The 22,261-nt window shown below is 38.5% G+C and overlaps 1 protein-coding gene across 2 annotated transcripts in view; it reads left to right on the plus strand.

Moving 5' to 3' along the window:
- FAM135B (family with sequence similarity 135 member B) overlaps positions 1 to 14,919 on the plus strand; it is a 186,984-nt gene extending 172,065 nt beyond the window's left edge. The window contains exons 13-21 of one of the 2 annotated variants that reach the window (XM_056484145.1): positions 942 to 2,330; positions 2,538 to 3,006; positions 4,814 to 4,980; positions 6,165 to 6,256; positions 8,395 to 8,492; positions 8,825 to 8,976; positions 9,770 to 9,880; positions 12,351 to 12,464; positions 13,785 to 14,454. In XM_056484145.1, the coding sequence (XP_056340120.1) occupies positions 942 to 2,330; positions 2,538 to 3,006; positions 4,814 to 4,980; positions 6,165 to 6,256; positions 8,395 to 8,492; positions 8,825 to 8,976; positions 9,770 to 9,880; positions 12,351 to 12,464; positions 13,785 to 13,990 (2,798 nt within the window). In that variant the 3' untranslated portion in view covers positions 13,991 to 14,454. Of the gene's footprint in view, positions 1 to 941; positions 3,007 to 4,813; positions 4,981 to 6,164; positions 6,257 to 8,394; positions 8,493 to 8,824; positions 8,977 to 9,769; positions 9,881 to 12,350; positions 12,465 to 13,784 lie in introns of both variants that reach the window. The other variant, XM_056484144.1, reaches the window with a different exon arrangement.
- Positions 14,920 to 22,261: the final 7,342 nt, after the last annotated feature.

Genomic DNA, 22,261 nt, shown 5'->3' on the forward strand with positions numbered 1-22,261 from the left:
AGCTCGGAAAAGTGTGACCCTCCTAAGCAATACAGCTGAATTTTAGTGTTTGCCCTGCAGCAGAGTATTTTCTTCATATTTTTCATCCTTAAATTAAGCTTTAAAAAGAAAAGCTGGAGGAAAAGTCTAGAAAAAAAATTTAGATCTTTTGTATTTTTGCTACAGTACTAATTTAAAGGAAAAGAACATTAGACTGATATCCCTACTATGACATCTAGTGGTAAGAAATCTCAGAACAAAACCCCACAATTTCAGTATAAAGCTCCACACACCCCTGAAAGGGAAAATTGCCTTCCAAAAAACATTTTGTCCGAATCTCATTTTTAATTAAGAAATTATTTCATTACAGAGTTATTTAGTAAAACCTCATAGCCCTTACTACCCTTTTTCTTTGTACTCAACCTTTAAGATTACCAAGGAAGCAATACATATTAATGCTATAGGTGTCCACAGTCTAGAGAATATTTCCTGTGATACAAAATCTTCACTTTCCACAGTCATTCTACTGCCTAAATTGTGACAATGCTCACTAAATGTATTTAAATTATTAAACTGAGTATTAAACTGATTCAAAGTAAGAGCTATACTATGAACAATTTTGAATGACACCAGGACTACAAAGAAGTATCTGTTTTGTTTTGCTTATCTGTGCTCTAAAAATTAGCAGTACAGGTGCAGTTATTCTGAGGAAGGTGTATTTTATTAATATTGTCCTCTTTGGCCTAACTATAACTGTTCAATGAGTGTAATTCTAGTTAAATGCACTCTGTCATGTGCATTATAATATGCCTTTAATGCATGTATAATTTTTATCATATAAAAGTATACAATAATATTTTACACTTTAAAGTCCCTGTTCAAAGTCTCCCAGTACTTTGGAGAGATTTGTTGTGTTCTTACAGGTAATACTACTATCTTTCTTTCTTGCTTTGTTTCTTTAGATCAGAATTTGGAAGTTTTCCCAGATTTTGAGGTTCCTGCAAACACTCAAATGGATGCAAAACTGGAAAATGAAGACTGTGCATCAGATGATGCCTCTGCAGTAATGAAAGGAGACTTTGGGGAAGGTACTCTATTAATACACACAGACAGGATAAACAGGAATCCCCCATGCCTACACAGCAGTACTGAAGCTGCTGCTAAGGGTTCAAACCAGCACTCCACATCTCAGGTATGTACAATAAACAAAGAAGGCCAAAGGAAACCTGAAAATATTTTTGTTTCAAGAGAGGAAACTATTTCTGGCTCAAGAGAGGAAACTATTTCTGACTCAGAGCCAGGCAATACAGAACACATGTCAGAAGACTTTAAAACATCTGAGGAAGTTTTGTTGAAAGATAATATCTGTGGAAACATGGAACCCAGCAATAAGGACTCTCACAAAAGTGAGCCCATGCTCATTGTCAGTGCTCAGTATGAGTGTGGAGCATGTGGAACTGATGACTTGGAAGACAGGACTGAAATACACGAACTAGATGAATTTGGTCATCCTGAAACTAATTTCACTTCATCTGAGCTTGCATTGGATGAATTGACCAGCCTTGGAAAGTCAGAGGATGCAGACACCAAGGCTCATCTCCCTGTTTTGAAAGCTTTGCCTTTACACAGCTGTGAAGTGAAATCAGCCGCGAAGGATCAACGCGGTGAGGAGGGCGAAGAATCTACCCTGATGTCGGGGGTCATAAAAAGATCTTCGTCCCTGATCTCTGACTCGGGCATCGAGAGCGAGCCCAGCTCGGTGGCGTGGTCGGACGCCCGCGGGCGGGCGCTGGAGCTGCCCAGCGAGCGGGAGATGCTGCAGCAGCTGGTGCGCAGGCACGCCGTCCACCGCAACTCCCTGGAGGGCGGCCACACCGACAGCAACGCCAGCCTGCCCAGCGGCATCCAGGCCTCCCTCACCTCCATCAGCTCCTTGCCCTTCGAGGAGGAGGACAGGGAGATGGAGCTTACCAAGCTGACGAAATCCGTCTCTGCTCCTCAGATCAGCAGCCCGGAGGAGCCCGCCGAGGAGGTGGATATAGCAAAACACGGCGAGGGCTCCTCGGGGGATTCAGATCAAAACTTAAGGAGCTGCATGGAAACGGAGGATAAAGATGGAAAAATAATCATGGACTTTCCTGAGGGTCAAATGCCCACTGAAAGTGGACAAATAGAACACGGAAGACGTCCCAAACCTCTCCTCAAACACAGTAGCAGTAATGCTGAGTTACAAGGGGAGGAGGAGAAAGGTTTTCCAGAGACTTGCTGTAGCTTGGAGAACACGAGACCACCCATTTGTCCGAAGCAGCTCCAAGATAATGTCTCTGAGTGCCTGTCACTGGAGAACAATGGTGAGTGCAGCTTAACAACTCCAAGGGCTTGTAATTACTTGGACAAAAATATAGATAAGGTTGATCCGTGCATTGAGGATCCAAAGGATAAACTTAAACCGGACAGTTTAAAAATACAACAGGGCTCTTCCAATAGTAGAATTTCAGGAGAGGAGAGTTTTTCACAAAGCATAAAGGCGGTACCAGATTTTTGCTATCCTGTTACAGCTCCTTCAGACACCTCCACTGAATTTGGCTCACTGCAAGGAGAATGTGGCCGCTCTCTCGCTGAGGACAGCCCTGCAGTGTGTGCAGAAATGCAGGGGTTGCAAGAAATTGAGCTCAATGACTCACCTGCCTCAGCAGAGCCTGTGCCAGGGTCCCACCAGGCTGAACGTCCTCAGGAGCCCAGCAGCCAAGAGAATAAACTCGTAGCGAACGGCACCGGGTTTCCCTTGGCCGCCACAGAGGGAGTAGCCCTGGAAAGCAGAAAGGCTGCTGATGTGGTTAACCTGTCCATCTCTTGCACAGCCACCTGTCTTCCCTTTTCTTCCGTGCTCAAAGAGACCCCTGCCGTGGCGGGCTCCTCGGCAAAGCAGGCTGCGTGCCCCGTCACGCGCCAGCCGCTGGGCTCCTTTGGAGTCGTCTGCTCCAGCTCCGACGAGATGGATGAGGAGACCAACGAAAGGATGCTGAAGTAAGGATGGCTGATTCCTTCTTTAATAATAATTAATAATTATTATTAATAATTCATTAATAATAATTAATAATAGCCATAATACCACTAGACCCTGACACAGTTCAGGACCCTAATGCACTAGGCATACAGGAAGCTTTTGTTTGAGATAGTTTCCTGAGGAATTCCAGCATAAATAATCCAAACAGACAAATGGTTCATAGAGAATGAATAATCTAAATAGACAGGAAGGATAAAAACACAGAGAGTACTTGCCAAAGTACTTGCCAAAGACCTCAGGTCCTTAATTCTAATGACAAGCAGTGGGATTTGGGTATGTAAATAATCTTTGAGAGCTGACCCTCCTTCCTGAAATCAAGGCCACCCATACCAGAGTACTGATCCCAGATTATCAGTTCATTGTGGCAGTGCCACACACTCTTTTACTCTTCTGCTTGAATAATTCCACTCAGTAGCCAAACTATGAAATAGGGAATTCAGATTGGCTGATATGTCTCAACCTCACCTTCTCAAACTGGAAAAATGGGAGAATTGAAACCATGGATGGCTGGAGAAGAGGCATTATTTTTGTTTCTTTCTTCATTGTCCAATGTAAAAATGCCACATTGTGACCTTGATGTCACAGGGGCTCATTTCATAGATTGGCACACTAGCACTTATATTTTTCCAAATATAGTTTGATGCCTCTGCTGTGCTGATGAAAAACAGTAGCACTGAAATTTCTCAACCCATTCAGCTGCCCAAAATGTTGTCTGTCTGCATGTACACTGATTTTCAACCCAAGACTTTGTTTTTATTCTTTTGAAAGCATCCTGAAGTTTTGTACACCATGCTTAAGTCCTGAAAAATCTAAGCACAGAATTTGTTTCTCCTTAGAGAAACAGAGCAGAACATTTGAGCATGTATACATGAATCCAAGGCTTCCAGATTTGTGACCCAAAAGATTTTTTTTCATTCTTGTGTCCCTTAAAATTAGTTGGGCTAAGACTTGAGTATCTTAGAGATCTTTTCCAAACTTAATGATTCAATTATTATATCGAGTTACCTGAAGACATCCCCAAGCTTTAAATGTTAAAGGTCTCTGAAGCTTGTCCGTCCCAGTTTTCTACTTTATTCTACACATACATTGTGATTAATAATTCCTAAATTATCTGGATAAGTTTTACTGAAAAAGCCACTGAAGAGTTTGGCAGCTTCAGCCAGCAGAATGCTTCAGGATGAATTCAAGTGTCAAATTTTAGACCTTTAGTAGGAAAGGTGTCATCATAATTCTTTCAGCATTGAGATGTTCTTCTTCTAAATGCTACTAAAGGTTTTCAAGAGAATCCAAAATCAAATAAGCCCCAAAATATCTGCAATGAGATGTATCCCTTAACTCTAACCTGAGGAAGAAGGAGAACACCTTCTACTCAACTGTAAGTGCATCTGATGGTAGCAAAATCATACATTTTGCATTTCAGTACCTATAAGGCCAATGGCATTGTTAAGAGGAAAAATTGTTAATTCTGTACCTCAGACTAATTTTATGAGCTACCAAAAAATTATTTTTTGCAACTCTTTCATTCCTCTGTCAAGTGAGAGTTGCTAATGCACTACAGTTCTTCCCATTATAGACAAATTACAAAGAAAAAGAATTTATTCCCCTCATTCTGGTTTCTCTCAGCCCTAATAGATAAGGAATTGCATCCATGTCTTTACTTGAATGTCAAAAATATAACTTCTTGCAAAGACAAGCCTCCTCATTTCTAGTTTAATGGTTTGTTGCTGACCACCCAGTTCTATTGTGATTAATTAATGTATTCTCCAGTTTTTATCAGGCCAAAGAAAAATTTAAAAAAGAAATGAAGATTGAAGGATTTCTGTACAGTGACTTATCTGTACTAGCTTCTGATATCCCATATTTTCCACCAGAGGAAGAGGAAGAAAATTTGGAAGATGGAATTCACCTGGTTGTCTGTGTCCATGGATTGGATGGTAAGGCCAGGAAGAATTGCTGTTTGTAAGTCATTTTGGTATAAATTACAAAAAAAATAAATACAGATGTTCAGCAAGCATGAAAGGATGGAGAGTCTCAGTATTTGTTTTAGATAAGTATTAATTCCTTATTATTCTATTCAGTCCATTGGAAAAAAGGATCTACAAGAATATTAAGTATTGTTGCTAATATATGGGATTCTGTTATCTGTTTTTTTCTTTTCTGGTTTTTGTTTTTTGGTTTTTTTTTAATCAGCAATCTGTGCCAAAGCACATCAGTCCTCCTGTGTACAGGAAGAGTACACTGCAGTAACTCCTTGTCTTTCCACAGATGCTTGGTTGTTTTGCAGCATGTCCCCAGGAGGGAAATGTTATTAAAACCCCCAAACACTGTTATAGATTAGATGGTGGCTGACTTTATAAAGTGAGAGATTAAAAATCATTCTTCACTGCAGAGGAAGCAGGTCTTGGGATTTTTTACATACATGCTTTCTAAAAAGGAAACACTTATGTGAAATGTGAACTGTCTCTTGACAAATTATTGATATCAATAAGAAAAGTGTCGATTTTAACACTGAAACTATGGAGAATAAATGATAGAAAAAAAAGGAAAAACAAACACTATCTTGAGTCAGGACTGTTTGCCATTGAATATCTCAGTAGCAGGAATGCCCTTCTCATGAGGTACTGGTAATTTCTTCACCAACAAAATATTTCAGAAGACTTTGGATTTTCCTACAACAGAATGAGGCATCTCTCAAAATATTAGGAGTTTGATAGTATCTCAGTACCACCTCTAATTGTGCATAAATGAGATGGGCCACTGCATCTGAAGGTTCAGCCCTATAGCACAGTGCAGGTATTGAGGGGTCCCTGGCAGCCTCACCTCAGCTTGTTGTCTTTTTGTCTTACCTCTGCTGTTCAGCAAAGGCACAGATTTATTCTGGGCCTGATCTTTGCTCTTTCTTACCCACCATTTATGCAGCAGCAGTGAGGTCCAGCCCACCTGGGGCAGGCTCTGGGAATTCCTGTTCTCTTGTTGTTCCAATGCATGATCCTGATGTGTGAGAATGTTCTTAGCAGCACTTAGCAAGAGCTCCATGGTGTCACAGCTGTGTTAAATTGACTCTACATTGGTTATTTTTCTGTTGGATTGCATCTTATAAAGTACCATTTGTTCCCAGGTAACAGCGCAGATCTGCGGCTGGTGAAGACTTTTATAGAACTGGGACTTCCTGGTGGAAAACTGGACTTCCTAATGTCTGAAAGAAATCAGGTAGTACAGAGCTAATTTCAGTCTTCCTTTTGATTGCTGAAATAGTGCCTTCAGCACAAGCCTTTTCACCAGCTGAGTGAAACAAAAGCACTGGGGAATTGAGGGAGTTTTAGGTAGTATTTAGTGTAAAGGCCTGGTTCTATTTCTGTCTAATTCAATAGGGTGTTCAAATCTATTGGAAAATATTCCTGGCATTAAAGTCAAAGGCAATGACATTAGCAGTAATAGGACTGGACCTTAGTGGAAGGAAATTAATTTATCCTGCCAGTTTGCAAACTTGGCAGCCTGGTGCCTCTGCAACACAGCACCAGCAGAAAGCAACAAGTTTAGTGATGCTAAATTCTCAGGAGGATGTGGAATATCCAGCAGGTGTCAGCTCCCTTTGCTGCATCAGCCATTGTTTCTCCTGTTGCAGCGTTTGTGGGATTTATTTCCTTGAATGATAAAGAAATGTCTTCCAGAAAAAATTGATTGCTGGTCTAGGCAGAGAAACAGAAATGAATCCTGGGCTTTGCTTGGCAGTGGGGCCATATTTATGACCAAAGGCCTAACTTTATGCACAAGATAAGGATTTCCATTGTACAGTGAGAAACATTATTCTGATTTATGACTACCTGAGAAACCTGAGTTAAAACTTTCTAACCTCCTTTGTTTTTATATTTTGAAGTGGCTGGTTGGTGTGAACTGGCCACCTTCCAGTGCATAGCTCTGTCAGCAGCAAACCCGGACAGTGAACATAAAATAGGTGAAAATAGTCAGGACCCCACTTCATACTTCCATCAAGCCTCTTCCAAGAGAAGAGAATGTTTTCAGAGAATAAAAAATCTTACAACATGTAACATTTAACATTATCCAGAGTCCATAATGGCAACTAATTAGAGATCTTATTGTCTGGGAAGGTGGGGGAGTTCTCACAGCACTAGAAGTAGGATCTGGGTGGCCTGATGGCTATTTTGGTGTTGCAAAGCATCTCATCACTGTTTTTCCCTTCTCTGAGAACCACACTGAAAATGACACAAGAAATCAGTCATTTAGCTGGTTTTCCCTATAGAGGAAAATTCAAATCAGTTTTTCAGGCATTCATTTGTGATGCATTTGACAAACTCAACCAGGCTGAAGTGATACTAATGGATGGAGATATAATCAGGTGAAATATGATGCTTGACGTGTTTTGTTTATGATTAACATTCAGGCTGATATTCTTGCACTTTTAAACAACCTGAAAGGTTTGGGATAATGAGCCTAGGAGGAAATCATTAATTATCAATGCAGACAAAACAAACAGGCAAAAGGTTACTGGACTGTTTGTAGTTTATGAGAACATTTATTTTAAGTCTGTATTGCAAAGTGAATATTGTCATGTTTTCCTGTGTAAGAGCTGCAATTAGCAAGATGAGTTGTGTCACAAAAGCATTAATTACTGATATGTTTCAAAAGCATTAATTACTCATATCTTTGCTCCGAATAGCTGTTCCAACATTTGATGATTGTTTTGTGGCATCTCATTAGTTACCAGTTTGATTTAGAGTCCTGTTGGATTGCCAAATTACAAAGTTCTGAATAAGATCTGCCTGTAATTGTATAGACTGGAAATATATTGCTTGTTTTATTGTCTCACAACTGGCAGTACTGTTGTAAACAACAAATTATTCATCTGTCTCTAGCACTCATTCTCTTACTGATGACTGTTGAATAACAAACACACAGCATTTGATTAAGATGGCCAAATAATTTTGTGATGGCATCCTCAGCACCAGCATAACCCTCATGTCAATTTATAATCCTGTATTTTATTGCAGTAATCTGTTGAATCCTAAATGCTGAAAGCTTTTCTTCCATGTGCAGAGCCTGACATCTAGAGCAGCTGAGCATTGGGAGTTCTCACCAGTGTCAAGTCAGGTTGCTTTAGAATCTTGCTTATGATTCTGGAATCACTCAGTAACCTCTCTTAAAGGAGAATTTCTGTTGAAAAGAGGACCTGGAGACTGCGAAAAATCTCCCTTCTTCTCCCTTGAGCTTTTATAAAGAAAAAATACACTGGTTGTTACCTTTATGCTTGCATTTGACTTTGAAAATAACATCAGTCTGCAATAAGTGTAATATATTTTTATTCATGAACTCATTTAATTTTTCAACAGACTGATACTTTTGCTGATTTTGATACAATGACTGACCGATTATTGGATGAAATTATTCAGCATATCCAGTTGTACAACCTCTCCATATCCAGAATAAGGTAAGGTAAGCTTTATGATAGCAAATAGTGTGTAACTGTTTGAGTTACATGAGCAACAGCCAGTGAAATTAGCTTTTCCTAAAGTGCCCTGTGTCAGAAACCATTGAATCAGTGAGATTAATTTTTATATTCTAATAGATGAGAATGAAAGAGAAAGATTCTTATGAAAGAGAATTTTGTAGGCTGAAAAAACCCATTAAATGATAACTAAGGGATCTTATTCAAAGCCCAGACAGAGTCCTCCCTCCAGAGCCATTTGTGCCATCCTTATATTTATTTTAAAGGAAACACAACTGGGTTTTGAATTAATGTAATTCTTTCTTTTCCAACAGTTTTATTGGACATTCCCTTGGGAACGTCATCATTCGATCTGTGCTGACTCGCCCCAGGTTTCGCTATTACCTCAACAAGTTACACACCTTCCTGTCCCTGTCTGGGCCCCACCTGGGAACCCTTTACAACAACAGCACTTTGGTTAGTACAGGTAAGAGTCAATGGGAGAGCTTTCACTGGCTGTGGGTCACAGCAGAGCGCATGAGAGGGCAAGTGGAGGTAGGAATACATTGTAGAATGACTTGTACCTTGAAGTTGTGGAAAATATTTGCTGAAGGCTTCAAATCCATATAGAAAAAAATTTCAATTTCAATATCTACAAGGTCCATCATATTGCTCCCTGGAAATCTCAGGGGTGTGCAGCAGTGAGAGATGAACCTGTTTCCACTTAGTCTCCCACTTCTCCTCTACTGCAAATAGAGAGAAGTATCTCCACAGCTGAAAAAGAGACATTATTATGGAAATGGAATGTCCCACATTTCAGTCTTCTTGAGTGTTTTCCTACTACCATGAGACAACCACAGAATCATAGAATAGTTTGGGTTGGAAAGAACTTTAAAAATCATCTAGTTCCATCCCTGCTATGAGCAGGGACATCTTCAATTATATCAGTTTGCTCCAAGCCTTGTCCAACCTGACCTTGATTATTTCCAGGCATAAGACATCTACCAGCTCTCTGGGCAATCTCTTCCAGTGCCTCATCATCCTCATTGTTAAGAATTTCTTCCTTATATGTAGCCTGAATCTACCCTATTTTAGTGCAAAACTGTTGCCTTTATCCTGTGAGACCCTTATTATACTTTTCTTCCTGTTGATTAGAAGTTCAAGAACAAACAAGTCTTCTACCAAACTACAGTGCTATCCTACTGTAGGCACATGTCTTTAACTCCCCTGCTTGACGATTTGCAAAGGATAAAAAAAAAATTCACCAATTTTCATTCCAGGTCTATGGCTAATGCAGAAGTTGAAAAAGTCAGGGTCGCTTTTGCAACTGACCTTCAGGGACAACGCGGATCTGCGCAAGTGTTTCCTCTATCAGCTCAGCCAAAAAACGGGTGAGTAGGGCTTGATGTGCCTTTGTAAATACCAGGGGCTATTCCACTGGCTTGTGCTGGATTGGCCTCTTCTCCAGGGAGAAATCTGCATTTTGTTAATGATCTTTCTTTAAACACGCTTTTTAGAAGAGTTTCTCTGTCTCAATCTAATATCAATTTAATCAGTGCATTTTTTCTGTGAAAGTTACCTGATAATGTCTTTGCCAAACTGTTAGCATTAAATAAGACCTTTGTGCTGCAGTAAACATGCACCTAAGTTTATATTCTGCAAGCAAGAAACATCATTCTTGACAGGCCATCATTGCTTAATTTATGCTATGAGATGAAAACCATTTTTCCTTTTTTATTATTTTTTTGGTAAGTTTAACATCTCTTGTCTCTAGGAAATATGGCTTTGTGAGATGAAGAGCAAATTTTATTCGTGTCTGTTCTGACACTTCTGTACTACAGAGAAAGATGTATGGCCTCACACTAGAAAAATGATGTCTGAATAGAGAATTTTTTTCCTATTCTTTAGTCTGTCATGAATAAATGAAATAAATCAGGCTTTTCTTAAGAAAGCAAGCATGATCCTTGTGTTGAAGCAGGTTTTTTTTTTTAAGAGTTATTTTTAATATGGTGTGTGAGCAGACTGGTGCTAAGTATGTAGTGACAAGGTCACTACTTGATGTTTGATTCTTTTCTCATACTTTTTTACACTGCTAATAGGAAACAAAGACTATGTCAATATGAATAGAACATCTAAATCTTACAGATATGCTACATAATTCAATCAATGACAGGAAGTTGATGTAAATTTGTATTTGAATGTTCCCTTTGATTCCCTGGTTCTTACTTCCATGGAATACAGCTGATGACTCCTTTACTACTGTCAAGTTAAAATAAAATCTATTCTGCTCAAAAAGCTCATATTTTAACTTCCCAAGCAATGAATTCTGAAGCATGTGTAGTGAGTCAAAGCAATTTGCTGCTTGCTAGCTGGGTAAAGTGGAGATATAAGAGGCTAAGAGTGCAGGTGTTGTTCTTAAGAATGGAGAAAGCAGAAATTTAAATGTGGAGAGGATTGTCTGTGAAGTCAGACTCATCTGGGTAGATGCTTAGGCAAAATACCCAAAGATGTAGACATGTCCATATGTGAGCATATGAGCTGGCACACAGATTCAATAGAGACATGTCCCTACTCTGGCAGCCAAAAGAAGTGGGGAGAACCCACAGAGAGAGAAATGCCAGAAGCAGTGTTGTGCCTACGTTGCCAGATGACCCCTTAAGCCTCCAGCAATTTCTTTTTTATTAAAGTAGAAGTCCCTTTCAATCTCTTTATCTTTCAATCTCTTTAACCAATGTTCCTCATGCTTGTTGTGAAAATAAAAACTAAAACAAAACCCACAATAAAATATTCTTCCCTGTTGAACCTCTTCACATAAGGTTTTAGATATGGTAGCACTCATTGAGGCTTCTCCTATCTTACTTCACATCAAAGTTGCAAACTCAGTTGGTTTGACTGCACAAGAAGAAAATGATAAACACCTTAAGTCAGGTTTTGGAAAGGCAGCCAAACTGGACTTTTCATTGCGGTGGTGATGGTCAGATTTTCTAAGAAAGTCTAGAAATCATAGTTGTGGAATCATAGAGACATGGATGGGCCTTTGAGACCATCTGGTTCCAATCCCCCTGCAATGGGCAGTGACAACTCTACTAGACCAGGTAGCTAAAAACCCCATCCAACCTGACTCTGGTTCTGGACCACTTTCCCATAAGAGGGAGAGAAAGATGAAGGACAAACCCACAGCTCTTCTGTGTTCAGGATATTCTCTGAACAAGTATGTTGCATCATCAGAGTACATTTTCTTACTTCTGTTAAATGTGGGTGATGGAGCACTCAAGAGACCATAGACAGGTCAAACAGCAGGAGCTCATCAGTGGCCCCATTAGCTCCAGGGAAGAGGGAAGATTTGGGGTTTTCAGTTATGAACCAGCAGTGTGGATTTGTCAAGTGAATGCTGCATGCAGGTTCTGGATGGACCCTAAGACTCACTCAACACCAATGCATCAGTATGACATTATAGCAATTCCTTTTCTTCTCCCTCTCTCTATTTTGTTCAAGAATTTTACTAATTAATTGTGTAATTTTTGAACTTGATCCTGTTTAGAGGTAAAAATATTTGCAAGAATAAAATTTTCATAAAAGGTGTTTTTTTTTTTACAGGCAGTTCTTACTTTTCCCTGTTGACATACAATTAACCTATGTGAGTGTTGATAAGTAAAAACTAGTTCAAAGAAGCAACAGAAATGTTTTTAAGCTGTTATGAATCTTTCTAAGACTGTGTTGCATGTTTTAATAATTATCACCTATTTTGCACTGTAGTTTTCAAAAGCCTTTGAACATGGAATAGTCATGCTGTTTTCACACTGTATTCATTTTCATCATTGTGCTTAATTGTGATTAATGTATTTAATATGTTTGCCACAGGTCTTCAGTATTTTAAAAATGTTGTGTTAGTGGCCTCACCCCAAGACAGATACGTCCCTTTTCATTCAGCACGAATAGAAATGTGCAAAAATGCACTTAAGGACAGACACACAGGTATGTTTAAAATCTTTTATATATTCCCAGGACTGTTGAAGAATTGCATTTCTGTGCAACTGAGGTCATTACATTAGAAGGGTTTTTCATCAACATGATGAAAACTCAAATGTTTATTTGATAAGGAAGAAAGTGTTCTCTTCCCACAGGAAATTACTGAAATCAATAAAAGAAGCTTTTCAAGAAACTCTTTGCCTGATGAAAACAAATTTCAATCAGGTCATAATCAAAGGTTTCGTGCTGCTTCCTCCCATTCCCTCTAAGTTTATTTCTTTTAAAGTGATAATGCAGCTAGCTCTTGACAATGTTTTTCTTTAGTCTACTGATTTACTTATATTGTCTCCCCTTTTTTACACATAAAGAAATCTTTCTCAGCACATCTAAAGTAAGGGGGGTTTCCTTTTGTTTTCAATAGCGTTTGAATGATTGCAAGATAATTTAAGGGACAGATCTAAAATCATGGTTTTTTTAATAAAATCTGTAAAACACATCACCACCAGAGGTCCTCCTGTGAGCTCAGGCTGTGTGTATTGCTTTTGTTATTAGCAGTCTTGCTCATTTATAAAATGTTTCATGGCTTCAATTTGATACCACATCCAGGAATAATGTTCAGTGCAATTTCATCCCCATTTCACATATATGATTACCTAGAAATGGAGATACTCTTTGGAAGCAGAAAGAGACACACAGGCCCAATAACCAGCATGGTTGCCTTCACACCTCTTACTTAAATGACAACTCTTTCCCTCCTATCTAAGACATGAATTAACAGGAATTTTTTCAACTCACCTACAGTGGTTGTTCCTCAGGGACATGTTTGACCTAGCAGGAACCAGATCAATACATTTTTCAATACCCCAGATCATTTATCTGTAAATGTTTTCTGAGCCATTGTTTCTGCCCTTATAAACACCTCAACTATCTCTACATGATGCCCTTCCTGCATTAGAATCCCCAGAGAAACCCAAATGAACTTGTGTCCTGCCAGACCCTCTTACATTTGAATTCATAGGCAGTGTGAGTCCAACCCCACTCCCCTAAAAGAAACACTTGCATTTTCTTTGCTGACAGAGGAAAGGCTGATGATGTTCCAGGCCTCAAGCTAAGCAGCTTCAGCAGATCCCTCCTCATGGCCAGTGCCTCCATCAGATGAACACCACTCTGGCACCTGGCAAATCATTGAACTGGACTGGTGTCTCTCAGATTTATTTTAGCCTTGCTTCCATTTTCCTTCTCACCACTGTAATTAAATGACACTGGAAGAAAAGAGAGGATCTGGGAGATTTGGAGTGTAGGTGTGACATCTCAACTCTTTTTCAGGTCCTGTTTACGCAGAAATGATCAACAACCTGCTCCAGCCTTTGATTGGGGCCAAGGACTGCACTTTGATCAGACACAACGTGTTCCATGCTCTGCCCAACACCGCCAACACGTTGATAGGCCGGGCTGCCCACATCGCCGTGCTGGACTCTGAACTTTTCCTGGAGAAGTTTTTCCTGGTGGCAGGACTCAACTACTTCAAATAGTGCCTGAAGTACGGGGTAACAGCAGCCAACCTTTCCATTGAGTGGAGGAGACTCCCTTAGCCAAAGGAGTGCAATGTTAAAAATGACATCAGGTGGGACTTTCAAACTTTCCATTTCCATTTCTCTTTCGGAGAATAAAGTGCTATGGCTTTAAGGCATTCAAGCTTCCAAGTATTGGTGCTTTTGGAAGAAATAAATATTCCTCTTCAGTTTCTATGGTTTTTGTCCACATAAAGACATGAGTCACTTCTGAAGTACAGAATCAGAAAAAGAAGGTTAATTTCTAAATGTGATTGGACCAATATAATTCCCTTTTCTCCTGAATATTAAACCAGGAACTTGTCTGTCCTTGATTTTCTGCTTATTTATGTATTAACAAAGCTCTACATTTGTAGCACTTTTGGGGTAGTTACATAAGGAAACACATGTATGTGAACTCAGGTTAAAACCTTCTTTGTGATGAACTGAGAAGTCTGAAAACCATTTATGAAAGTTTCAGTCTTTCTGTTTGGTGTAAGAAAATATTTGGATGGTTCCATTACTGGTAATAATTTGTAACATACAAATTGTACATTCAAATAACGGAAAGGAGTAAAGTATTTTGCATAGAATGAACAAATATTGATATTTGTCTTTAAAAAAAAACCCCAACTTTAGTTTGGGAAGAATTTCATTCAAGTCAGAAGCTGCCAAACCAAGAGGACTATATTGGATTACTTGTAAAATATCAGTGGCATCTGTTAACATTTCTTCTGTTTACATTTATAGAGGATCATAACTGACTTTGTTTGTTATAACCTTAAAGGTACAATTTTCATGTTTACATTTGTATCTAAGTCCATTTGTCCCAACATTTTTTTTAAAATTTATTATGCTGGTACCGAATTCAAAATCTATCCAGTTATACCCTGAAAAACCCCAAACATTTGGAAAAAAAAAAAAAAAAAGGGCAGGAGATATAGAATGGTAAGGATTGTGAAAAGCTTAAAAAATATAAGGACATCTTAAGATCCTCTGCAATACTCTCTAAATGCTTTTTTAATGCCCACGTGCAGTGCTATATACAGTCTAAATAATTATATGGTTATGGTGATTGAACTGTTTAAAACTTTATTTGTGCAATGATATCTAAGTCCTTTTGAAGAGTTTGAAAAAGAACATATTTCCCAATTTTTAATTTTTTTCATCAAATTTACATTAAGATTTTTATCACAAAGCTATCAGATTTAAAGTGAAAAAAAATTCAATACATTTCTGCACATTTTCATAAAATTTTGATAAACTTTCAATGCACAGTAGTTTTTCAAAAAAAGAGAAAGTGAATAATTCTTCAAAATTATTTTTGTTTAGAAAGCAGGCAATTTTTTCAGGCAAATACAATTTGTTTTAAAATACAAATGAACAAGTCTCTATATCTTCTAGCAATGACTGTAAAAAAATACAAAGTTGGATTTAGGTGTCAGGACTCCCTTCAGTAAACTAAAATCAAGATGGTGGAGATTAGTAAAATAAGAATACAAAATGAGAACAAAAAGCATCACAGTCATCACATTTACATTGTAAAATGTAAAACTAGTTTTTTTCTCAAAAGAAAAAACTGAAAAACTTAGACAAAATTAGTTCAAGAAAAGAGTTTAAGCAGACAGGCAAATGCTGATAAATGTAAAAGGCTGGCTTGATAACTAGCATGTTTTTAACACAGGAAGGAGAAAGAAGGTATATACCAAAGGGTGAGATTAAACCACCTGAAAAGGGGTACTACACATAAAAATCTTGTGCCCTCATCGAGGTAGAAATCATATAGGAACAATTCCAAGGTGGGATTCAATGACAAGTTTCTTAATACCTCACTACTTTAATTAACTAGGTAGATACTATTATGTTTCCCTGGTTTTTTTTGTTTTTTGGTTTTTTTGTTTTTTTTTTTTTTTGGCTTACAGATTGACTGTAAAGTCAGTTTTACCCAGTTAACAAATGAATTCTATCAGGAAACCTGTGGTTTCCACTTCTTGTTTAGGAATTCTTTCTCACTTTTTGGCCTAAGCAGTCCAGTGCCAGCTGCACTGACATATCACAGCTTACTTCTTCCTCAGTAAATTGTCCATAGAATTTTAAATATAATGGGACATGGAGGTTGAGATGTTATACAGTGAAGCCCTTTTGCACCAGGACTTCTGTATGGAAAAAGGGAAAGAAAAGCAATCTCTAACCTAAGCAACCTCCAGTGAGCTGTATGAGGGTCTGGTCCACTTGTAGAAAACGTTCAGAAGTCTGAAAACTGAGAATTTTGAAAAACATTTAGAAAGATGTGATTTTACACCTATATACATGCCTGCTGTGTGTGTGTACATATTCTGCAGAAAGAAGTTTGCTTATTTCCAGGTCTTACACACCACCTTTCAGAGCCCTGAGTCTGACAACAACCAGTGTAGCTGTTCTTACACTCAGGTGGGAGGTTCTTGCCTTGCCTTGTGCACTGGACAGCATTCAGCCTTCTGTTTGCATGACTGTGAGAGAATGGACATGGGAAAAGGTCTCTGCATTGGTGCAGCAGTTGGTGGGCCTTTCCATATGTTCACTTTGACATTCTGTACTTCTACCAGTGCTCTGACTGGTGGGTAAATATACCTAAAAGTGTCAGTGCTCCTATTCATATAGAATTCTTTGATTGCTCAGTCTAATTTCAGAGTTGGAGTTGGATTGTTTATAGACTTGGATCAGGTCCACATAACTTACATCTTGTGGGATATGGAAGAAAGCTCCTGTGGAACCTCAGAAAAGTCTGGGAAGTATCATTCCTGTCAAATGACATGACACAGATTTTATCTTCCTTCTACTGGCAGAACATTGTGGGATATATTGGCAGTAGCTGTCTAGTTGAGCTTCCATTTTAAGGTTCTCAGAACAGCCTCCCTCACTTTTTTTTTTATGAGGGATGTTGCCTCTCAATACTATAAATCATCTCAATTTTGTGGACTATATTGCAAAGAAATCTGTGTTGTCATTATAAGTTTTTGGACTTCATCAAAGTATAGTAATCAACATGGACTTATATTCAGCTTTGTATTTACATGGAAAGAAATATATAGCAAGAATTATCTTCATAAAAAATAACAAAGTAAGTGCCCAATTAGCTTCTTTGCTTCTGTCACAACCTTTGGAATTTCAATATATTGTCCCTTCCCACAAAGCCTTTTTAAATACACTTAAGTACATTTTCAGTATTGCTACAAGGATTCTCCCTGCAATCTGCACAAACCCTCTTGGGCTTCTTCTATCTATGGGGGCAGGGCTTGAACTCTTCAGTGAAGCTCACATTCACAGAGGAAAAGAGAGTTTTTCAGCACCTTGGACAGAGGAGGGACATACCTGTGGTTTTTTTTTGTTTTGTTTTGTTTTGTTTTATTTTTTTTTAGCTCGTCTGTATTAGTGTCAACTATGTTTGAAGTGAAACTCCCTTCAATTCTAAGGGATTCTTCAGTTAAGTAGAAAACAAAGCCAGCATTCCAAGAGTTGTTTTTTTTTTTTTTTTTTTTTTTTTTTTTTTTTTTTTTTTTTTATCATCTAAAAAGCTTAAAACGAGCAAGTAGGATCTCCACCAGGTGAAGTGCATTTGGCTATAGAGGTTTTCCAGTGTCAGAGGTGAGGTCTGAGCTGCAGCTCAGATGAGCAAGTTCTCTGTGAGGAAAGGTGATAGTCCATGTGTAGAATCAGAAGAGCAGAGCTAGCAGGTCTCAAAGCTTTGAAAGACAGAGGCAAAGATAGGGGGATGGAAGAAAAACAAGAAGTTTCTGAAGCAGACTATAACATTTAGGAGAACTGACAATAACTGTTCTAAAAGATTTGAAGAACTTGAAAACAGTGTGGTTATAACAACTCAGTAAATCTCTTTAATTCTATGATCATACTTTTTTAGTAGCTGGATTATTTTTTCTCCAATAATCTGGATCTCCTAGAGCCCATTACTCCCCACTCTTATAAGAATTTAATATCTTCTGAAATGGATTTTTTTTTAAAGTATGTTTAGAGAGAAATTGCAGTATTGACTAAGTATGTGTAAAGAGACATAATAGTGAGTCCTTTCTGCTTCTGGGCTGAAGATTTTCAAGAAGTTGGTTTTCAGTCAGGAAAATGAGAATCCATTCTCCTGGATCCTCTGGAATTTTTTCTTGGAGAATTGTAGAATTTGTCGTGTTCATTTTCATCACCTAATTTGTGCTTAAAAACTGGTTGCAAAATGAATTTTTTCCTACTAAAGTAAAAGGCTTCTTTTCTGCCTGTAGTCAGTGAAGAGAGGTAGGTACTAGTGAAAGTCTGCAGGAGTGATCCTGTTTTCTGCTTTGGTGGCATTCAGGGTTATTTACCTCTGTTCTTTGTCCAGGGAACTTATAATAAGACTCACTTTCTGGGTGTCTGAGACATAGACAGAATCTGGAGGTTCAGCATTTGTGGACTGGATGATTTCTTCACATTTTCATTCCTGGCAAGTTTTGACTGCACACCTTGATCAAAAGCAAACACTGAAGATATTAATAAGGCTCCTTTAAAGCCTAGAAGGAAATGGGTTTTTTTGGGCCTCCAATGAATGCTCATTTTCTCTTTAATGAAATTCAAAATTTGTTTTAAAATCAGGTCTGTCTGCTGACAATAGGGGAAGTTAAATTTTTTTAGCTTTAAAGGATTATTTTCTAATGACCTGAAACCTTAGCACAGAGCTTTGGAATTACCTACACAAATTCTGAGCACTATTTTACTTCAAAGCACTTCATAAATATCCACTGACCAATCCTCTTCACTGTTCCCTTGTCAGAAAAGAGCCACATTTGAGAGAGAAAGCTATCACATGACACTGTGAAAACTGGGAATTCAAGCAAAAGTTTTCATTAGAATTTGCAGCTTTCTTTGATGCTTTTTGCATGTTAAAAAAATCAACAAAAAACCAACAGTTTTCTTGCTTTCTACCTCTGCATTTAAAATATCTGAATGGTGATGGAGGAGAAAGATGAGAACTTCTAATAACAGGGTTAGACTCTTGTGAAGGCTTATGCAAATATCCCATGAAATTTAATATATAATGAATAGTCATGGAGCATTTCTGAGTCTCAGCATGCCAATATGTGTCAGCCTAGCTGAATGATTATTTGCTTTGTGGACTTAAATTTCCATATTATCATCAGAACAGCCTAACATATTTCACTCCAGCTGCTTATTTAGATGCTAAATGTCATGTCCATAGAGAACTCTTATGCAGTGCTTTTCTTTATTTCAAGACATATGCTCAGCAGTTTTGAGCGTTAATGTTATCTGACAGTTTCTAGCTAAATTTACCTCCTCCCCCAAATTTTAAGTGTTTATTTAATCAATGAATTGTTTTCAATTTATAAACCAGTATAAATACAGGTCTGTTGGAGTTTGTTCATCTTCTTTAATGCAGTTGCTTTATGGCTGTAGTACCACAGTCTCAGGACAAATAATCACTGAATTTAAAATTAGACCATTGATGTTTGGAGTAATGAAATTCATAGTGGGGGCTTGTTTAGCTGCAGTTCACTCTCCTCTGGTTTGGTTTTGCCTTCTGGGTCAAACATCACCACAGCAAGGTTGTGCCCCTGGCTCTGTTCATGGTTCCCTTAATTTGCTATTCCTTTGAGATGCCTAAATTGCCCTAAACTACTGTTCTGCTTTGTCCAGACTTTCCCATATTTCCTTGGTCACCTTTCCATGACCTGACTGCATCTCCCCCATACACTGTGAAGTCAGTGCAGACAGGGATTCACAAATATATCCAGCACTGCCATTCTGTTTATCCAGGAGTGAGACATCCTTCTTACACATTCATTCCACTCAATTTTCTCAGCCCTTTATGAAGACTGCTATGCACTTATCCACAAGTGTTAAAGATGATAGAATATTTTGTTTCAGAAGGAACAGCTGGAAGCATCCCTGTATAATTCCTGTTAAAACAGGATTATCATGAGCCTCATGGTAAGGTCAGCCATATATTTGTCTTGCTGGGTATTGAAAACATCTGGTGATGGATATACTTCAGCTACTCTGGAATACCTTCTCAACTGCTGTATATCACTCCTAGGGAAAACAAACAAGCAAAAACAACAACAATAACAACAAAATTTAAAAATCCAATTCAAACTTTCTGAGCTGCAGGTTCTTTCTGTTACTTTTTTTTTTTATCCCACCTTTTTATCCCCCTTTTATGGGGTTGATCTTGCTTCTGGTACAGTTGTAACTTCCTTGTCCATTCAGCTCTTTATCACTTGGTGTCTTTTGTGCCAGGCTAGACAAGACTAACTCAGTCTGTCCTCAGGAGCTGTGTGCTTAGACCCCTCACCATTTTGGGGATCTTTTGTTGGGCCCCATCCAGTTTCTCAACCCTGAACTGGTTTTAAGAGGCACCAGGAACTGGCACACTTCATGGGATGGTAGCTCTGCTGCAGGCTGGTGCCTTTTTCCCATTCAGCAGGGCCCCTGGCTGCTGGCACTCATCACATCCTCTCCCTGTCTGAGGCTCTGATCCCAAGAGCTGGAGCTGTTCTCCCATTGCCACAACTGGAATCTTCCAGCCCCCTATGAATTAATCTTTACTTTGGGCACAGATAGTGAGGTCACAGATAGTGACCAGAACTGCTGCTGTTTCTTCTCTATTTTAGGAAGACTGTAATACATTTCCACTTCCCCAAGAGAAATCTATGCACTGAATAGAAATGCTTATGAGAACAGTTTAATCAGTGTTAAACAGTTAGAATGCTTTAAATGCAGATGAGTCAGGCCTTCCCCTCATAGGATAAAAGCATAAAGAATAAATATGTATAAACTTTTCTTATGCAAAAGGTCAGACTAAATTAACTTCTGCTACAACCTTGAAACTTGATTTCTCTGCTTCTGAAAATTCAATTCTCTACTTTCACACAAAATGCTACAAGATGCTCTTAGCTGAGTAGCAACCTAACCATATCTATCTGAAATGGACTTGCACACATGCATACATGTTCCATAAGTCCAGTGTCTATATGCTAATTACATTCATGTCTTAAAGTATCTTCTGCCTTTTCAAATATGAAACTAACACAGTGAACTCTCATTGCAATCCATCATGCCTTCCAGTCTGAAATATATCAGCTACAAACACAAACAACTTATCAAAAGGAACAAAAAACCCTCTTCTCCATAAAATCCAGTCTTCAGTAATTCTCTTTTATTTTGGAGTAGGTGGTTGGAATATTGTGATGGCCTTGCTTTTTTCATGCATCCTGTAAATGGGGTTGCACTATTAACAGCTTTTGGTGCTGAAAATTTCAATATTTCAAGCAATTAATTTAAGAAGTTTATCATTCCTTCCTGAAAGCATAAGTGCTGTTAAGAATCTACCTGTTCCAGCTCCAGGGACATTTACTCTTTGCTACTTCTGTATGGACAAGACCATGTGCATCATTCCCAGCTGTGCAAAGAAACCAAGGCATTTCTAAGACTTCTGGTTTCTGACACTTCTGGTTTCTGACACTATCAAATATGCAGCTACATGCACGGGAAAGGCTGGGTGGAAATGTTTTTGATTAAAAAATGCTAATATAAAGTATATATATTTCTTGTATGTCATCCCCCCATGATATATACCCTAAATGCCCATGTACATACAAAGTGTCTTTTCCCATAGGAGCTGTGTGTTATTCCCATAAGAGGTGGAGCTGTATATTTACCATACCACACCATGCTTAGGAGGAAGCTGCTGGTGGTCATCCAGCCTCACAGATTTCTGGTTTTTTGGGGGGCAGTTTATGTTGATTGTCCTCCAGAACTCCAATTCTTGGCTCACCCACCTTGTTGGAGGAGAGAGGTTTTTTTGTGCAGTGATTTGTCAATCTCTTGTCACACCATCAGCTGGCTAAGCTTATCTAAGCACTGCTGAGTCTGATGTGTGTTTTATCCACCACCCCCACGGTTTCTGTGGTCATGTCAAACTGAGCTGGCCTCTCTCCTAAGACAGGAAGCTTGTTACCATCTTTTAATTTTCCTTGACATCCATCCTCTTCAACCAAGCTTTCATTTTTTAAGCTGGTAGATCAATGATTTATCAGCTTTGCCACTCTTCATACTAATTTTAGTTTTCTATATATTTGACTATGCATCCAGTTTGGGAAATTAGCTATTTCCTCTTTCTGCAGTTAAATCTTCTTATGAAATATGAAGGAGATCAGTCAAGAAGTCTAGACAAGCCATGGTATTCCTTTGCCACTGCATGTCTGGAAAAAAAAC

The sequence above is a fragment of the Oenanthe melanoleuca genome, chromosome 2 (genome assembly GCF_029582105.1).
Source record: "Oenanthe melanoleuca isolate GR-GAL-2019-014 chromosome 2, OMel1.0, whole genome shotgun sequence".
Classification (NCBI taxonomy): domain Eukaryota; kingdom Metazoa; phylum Chordata; class Aves; order Passeriformes; family Muscicapidae; genus Oenanthe; species Oenanthe melanoleuca.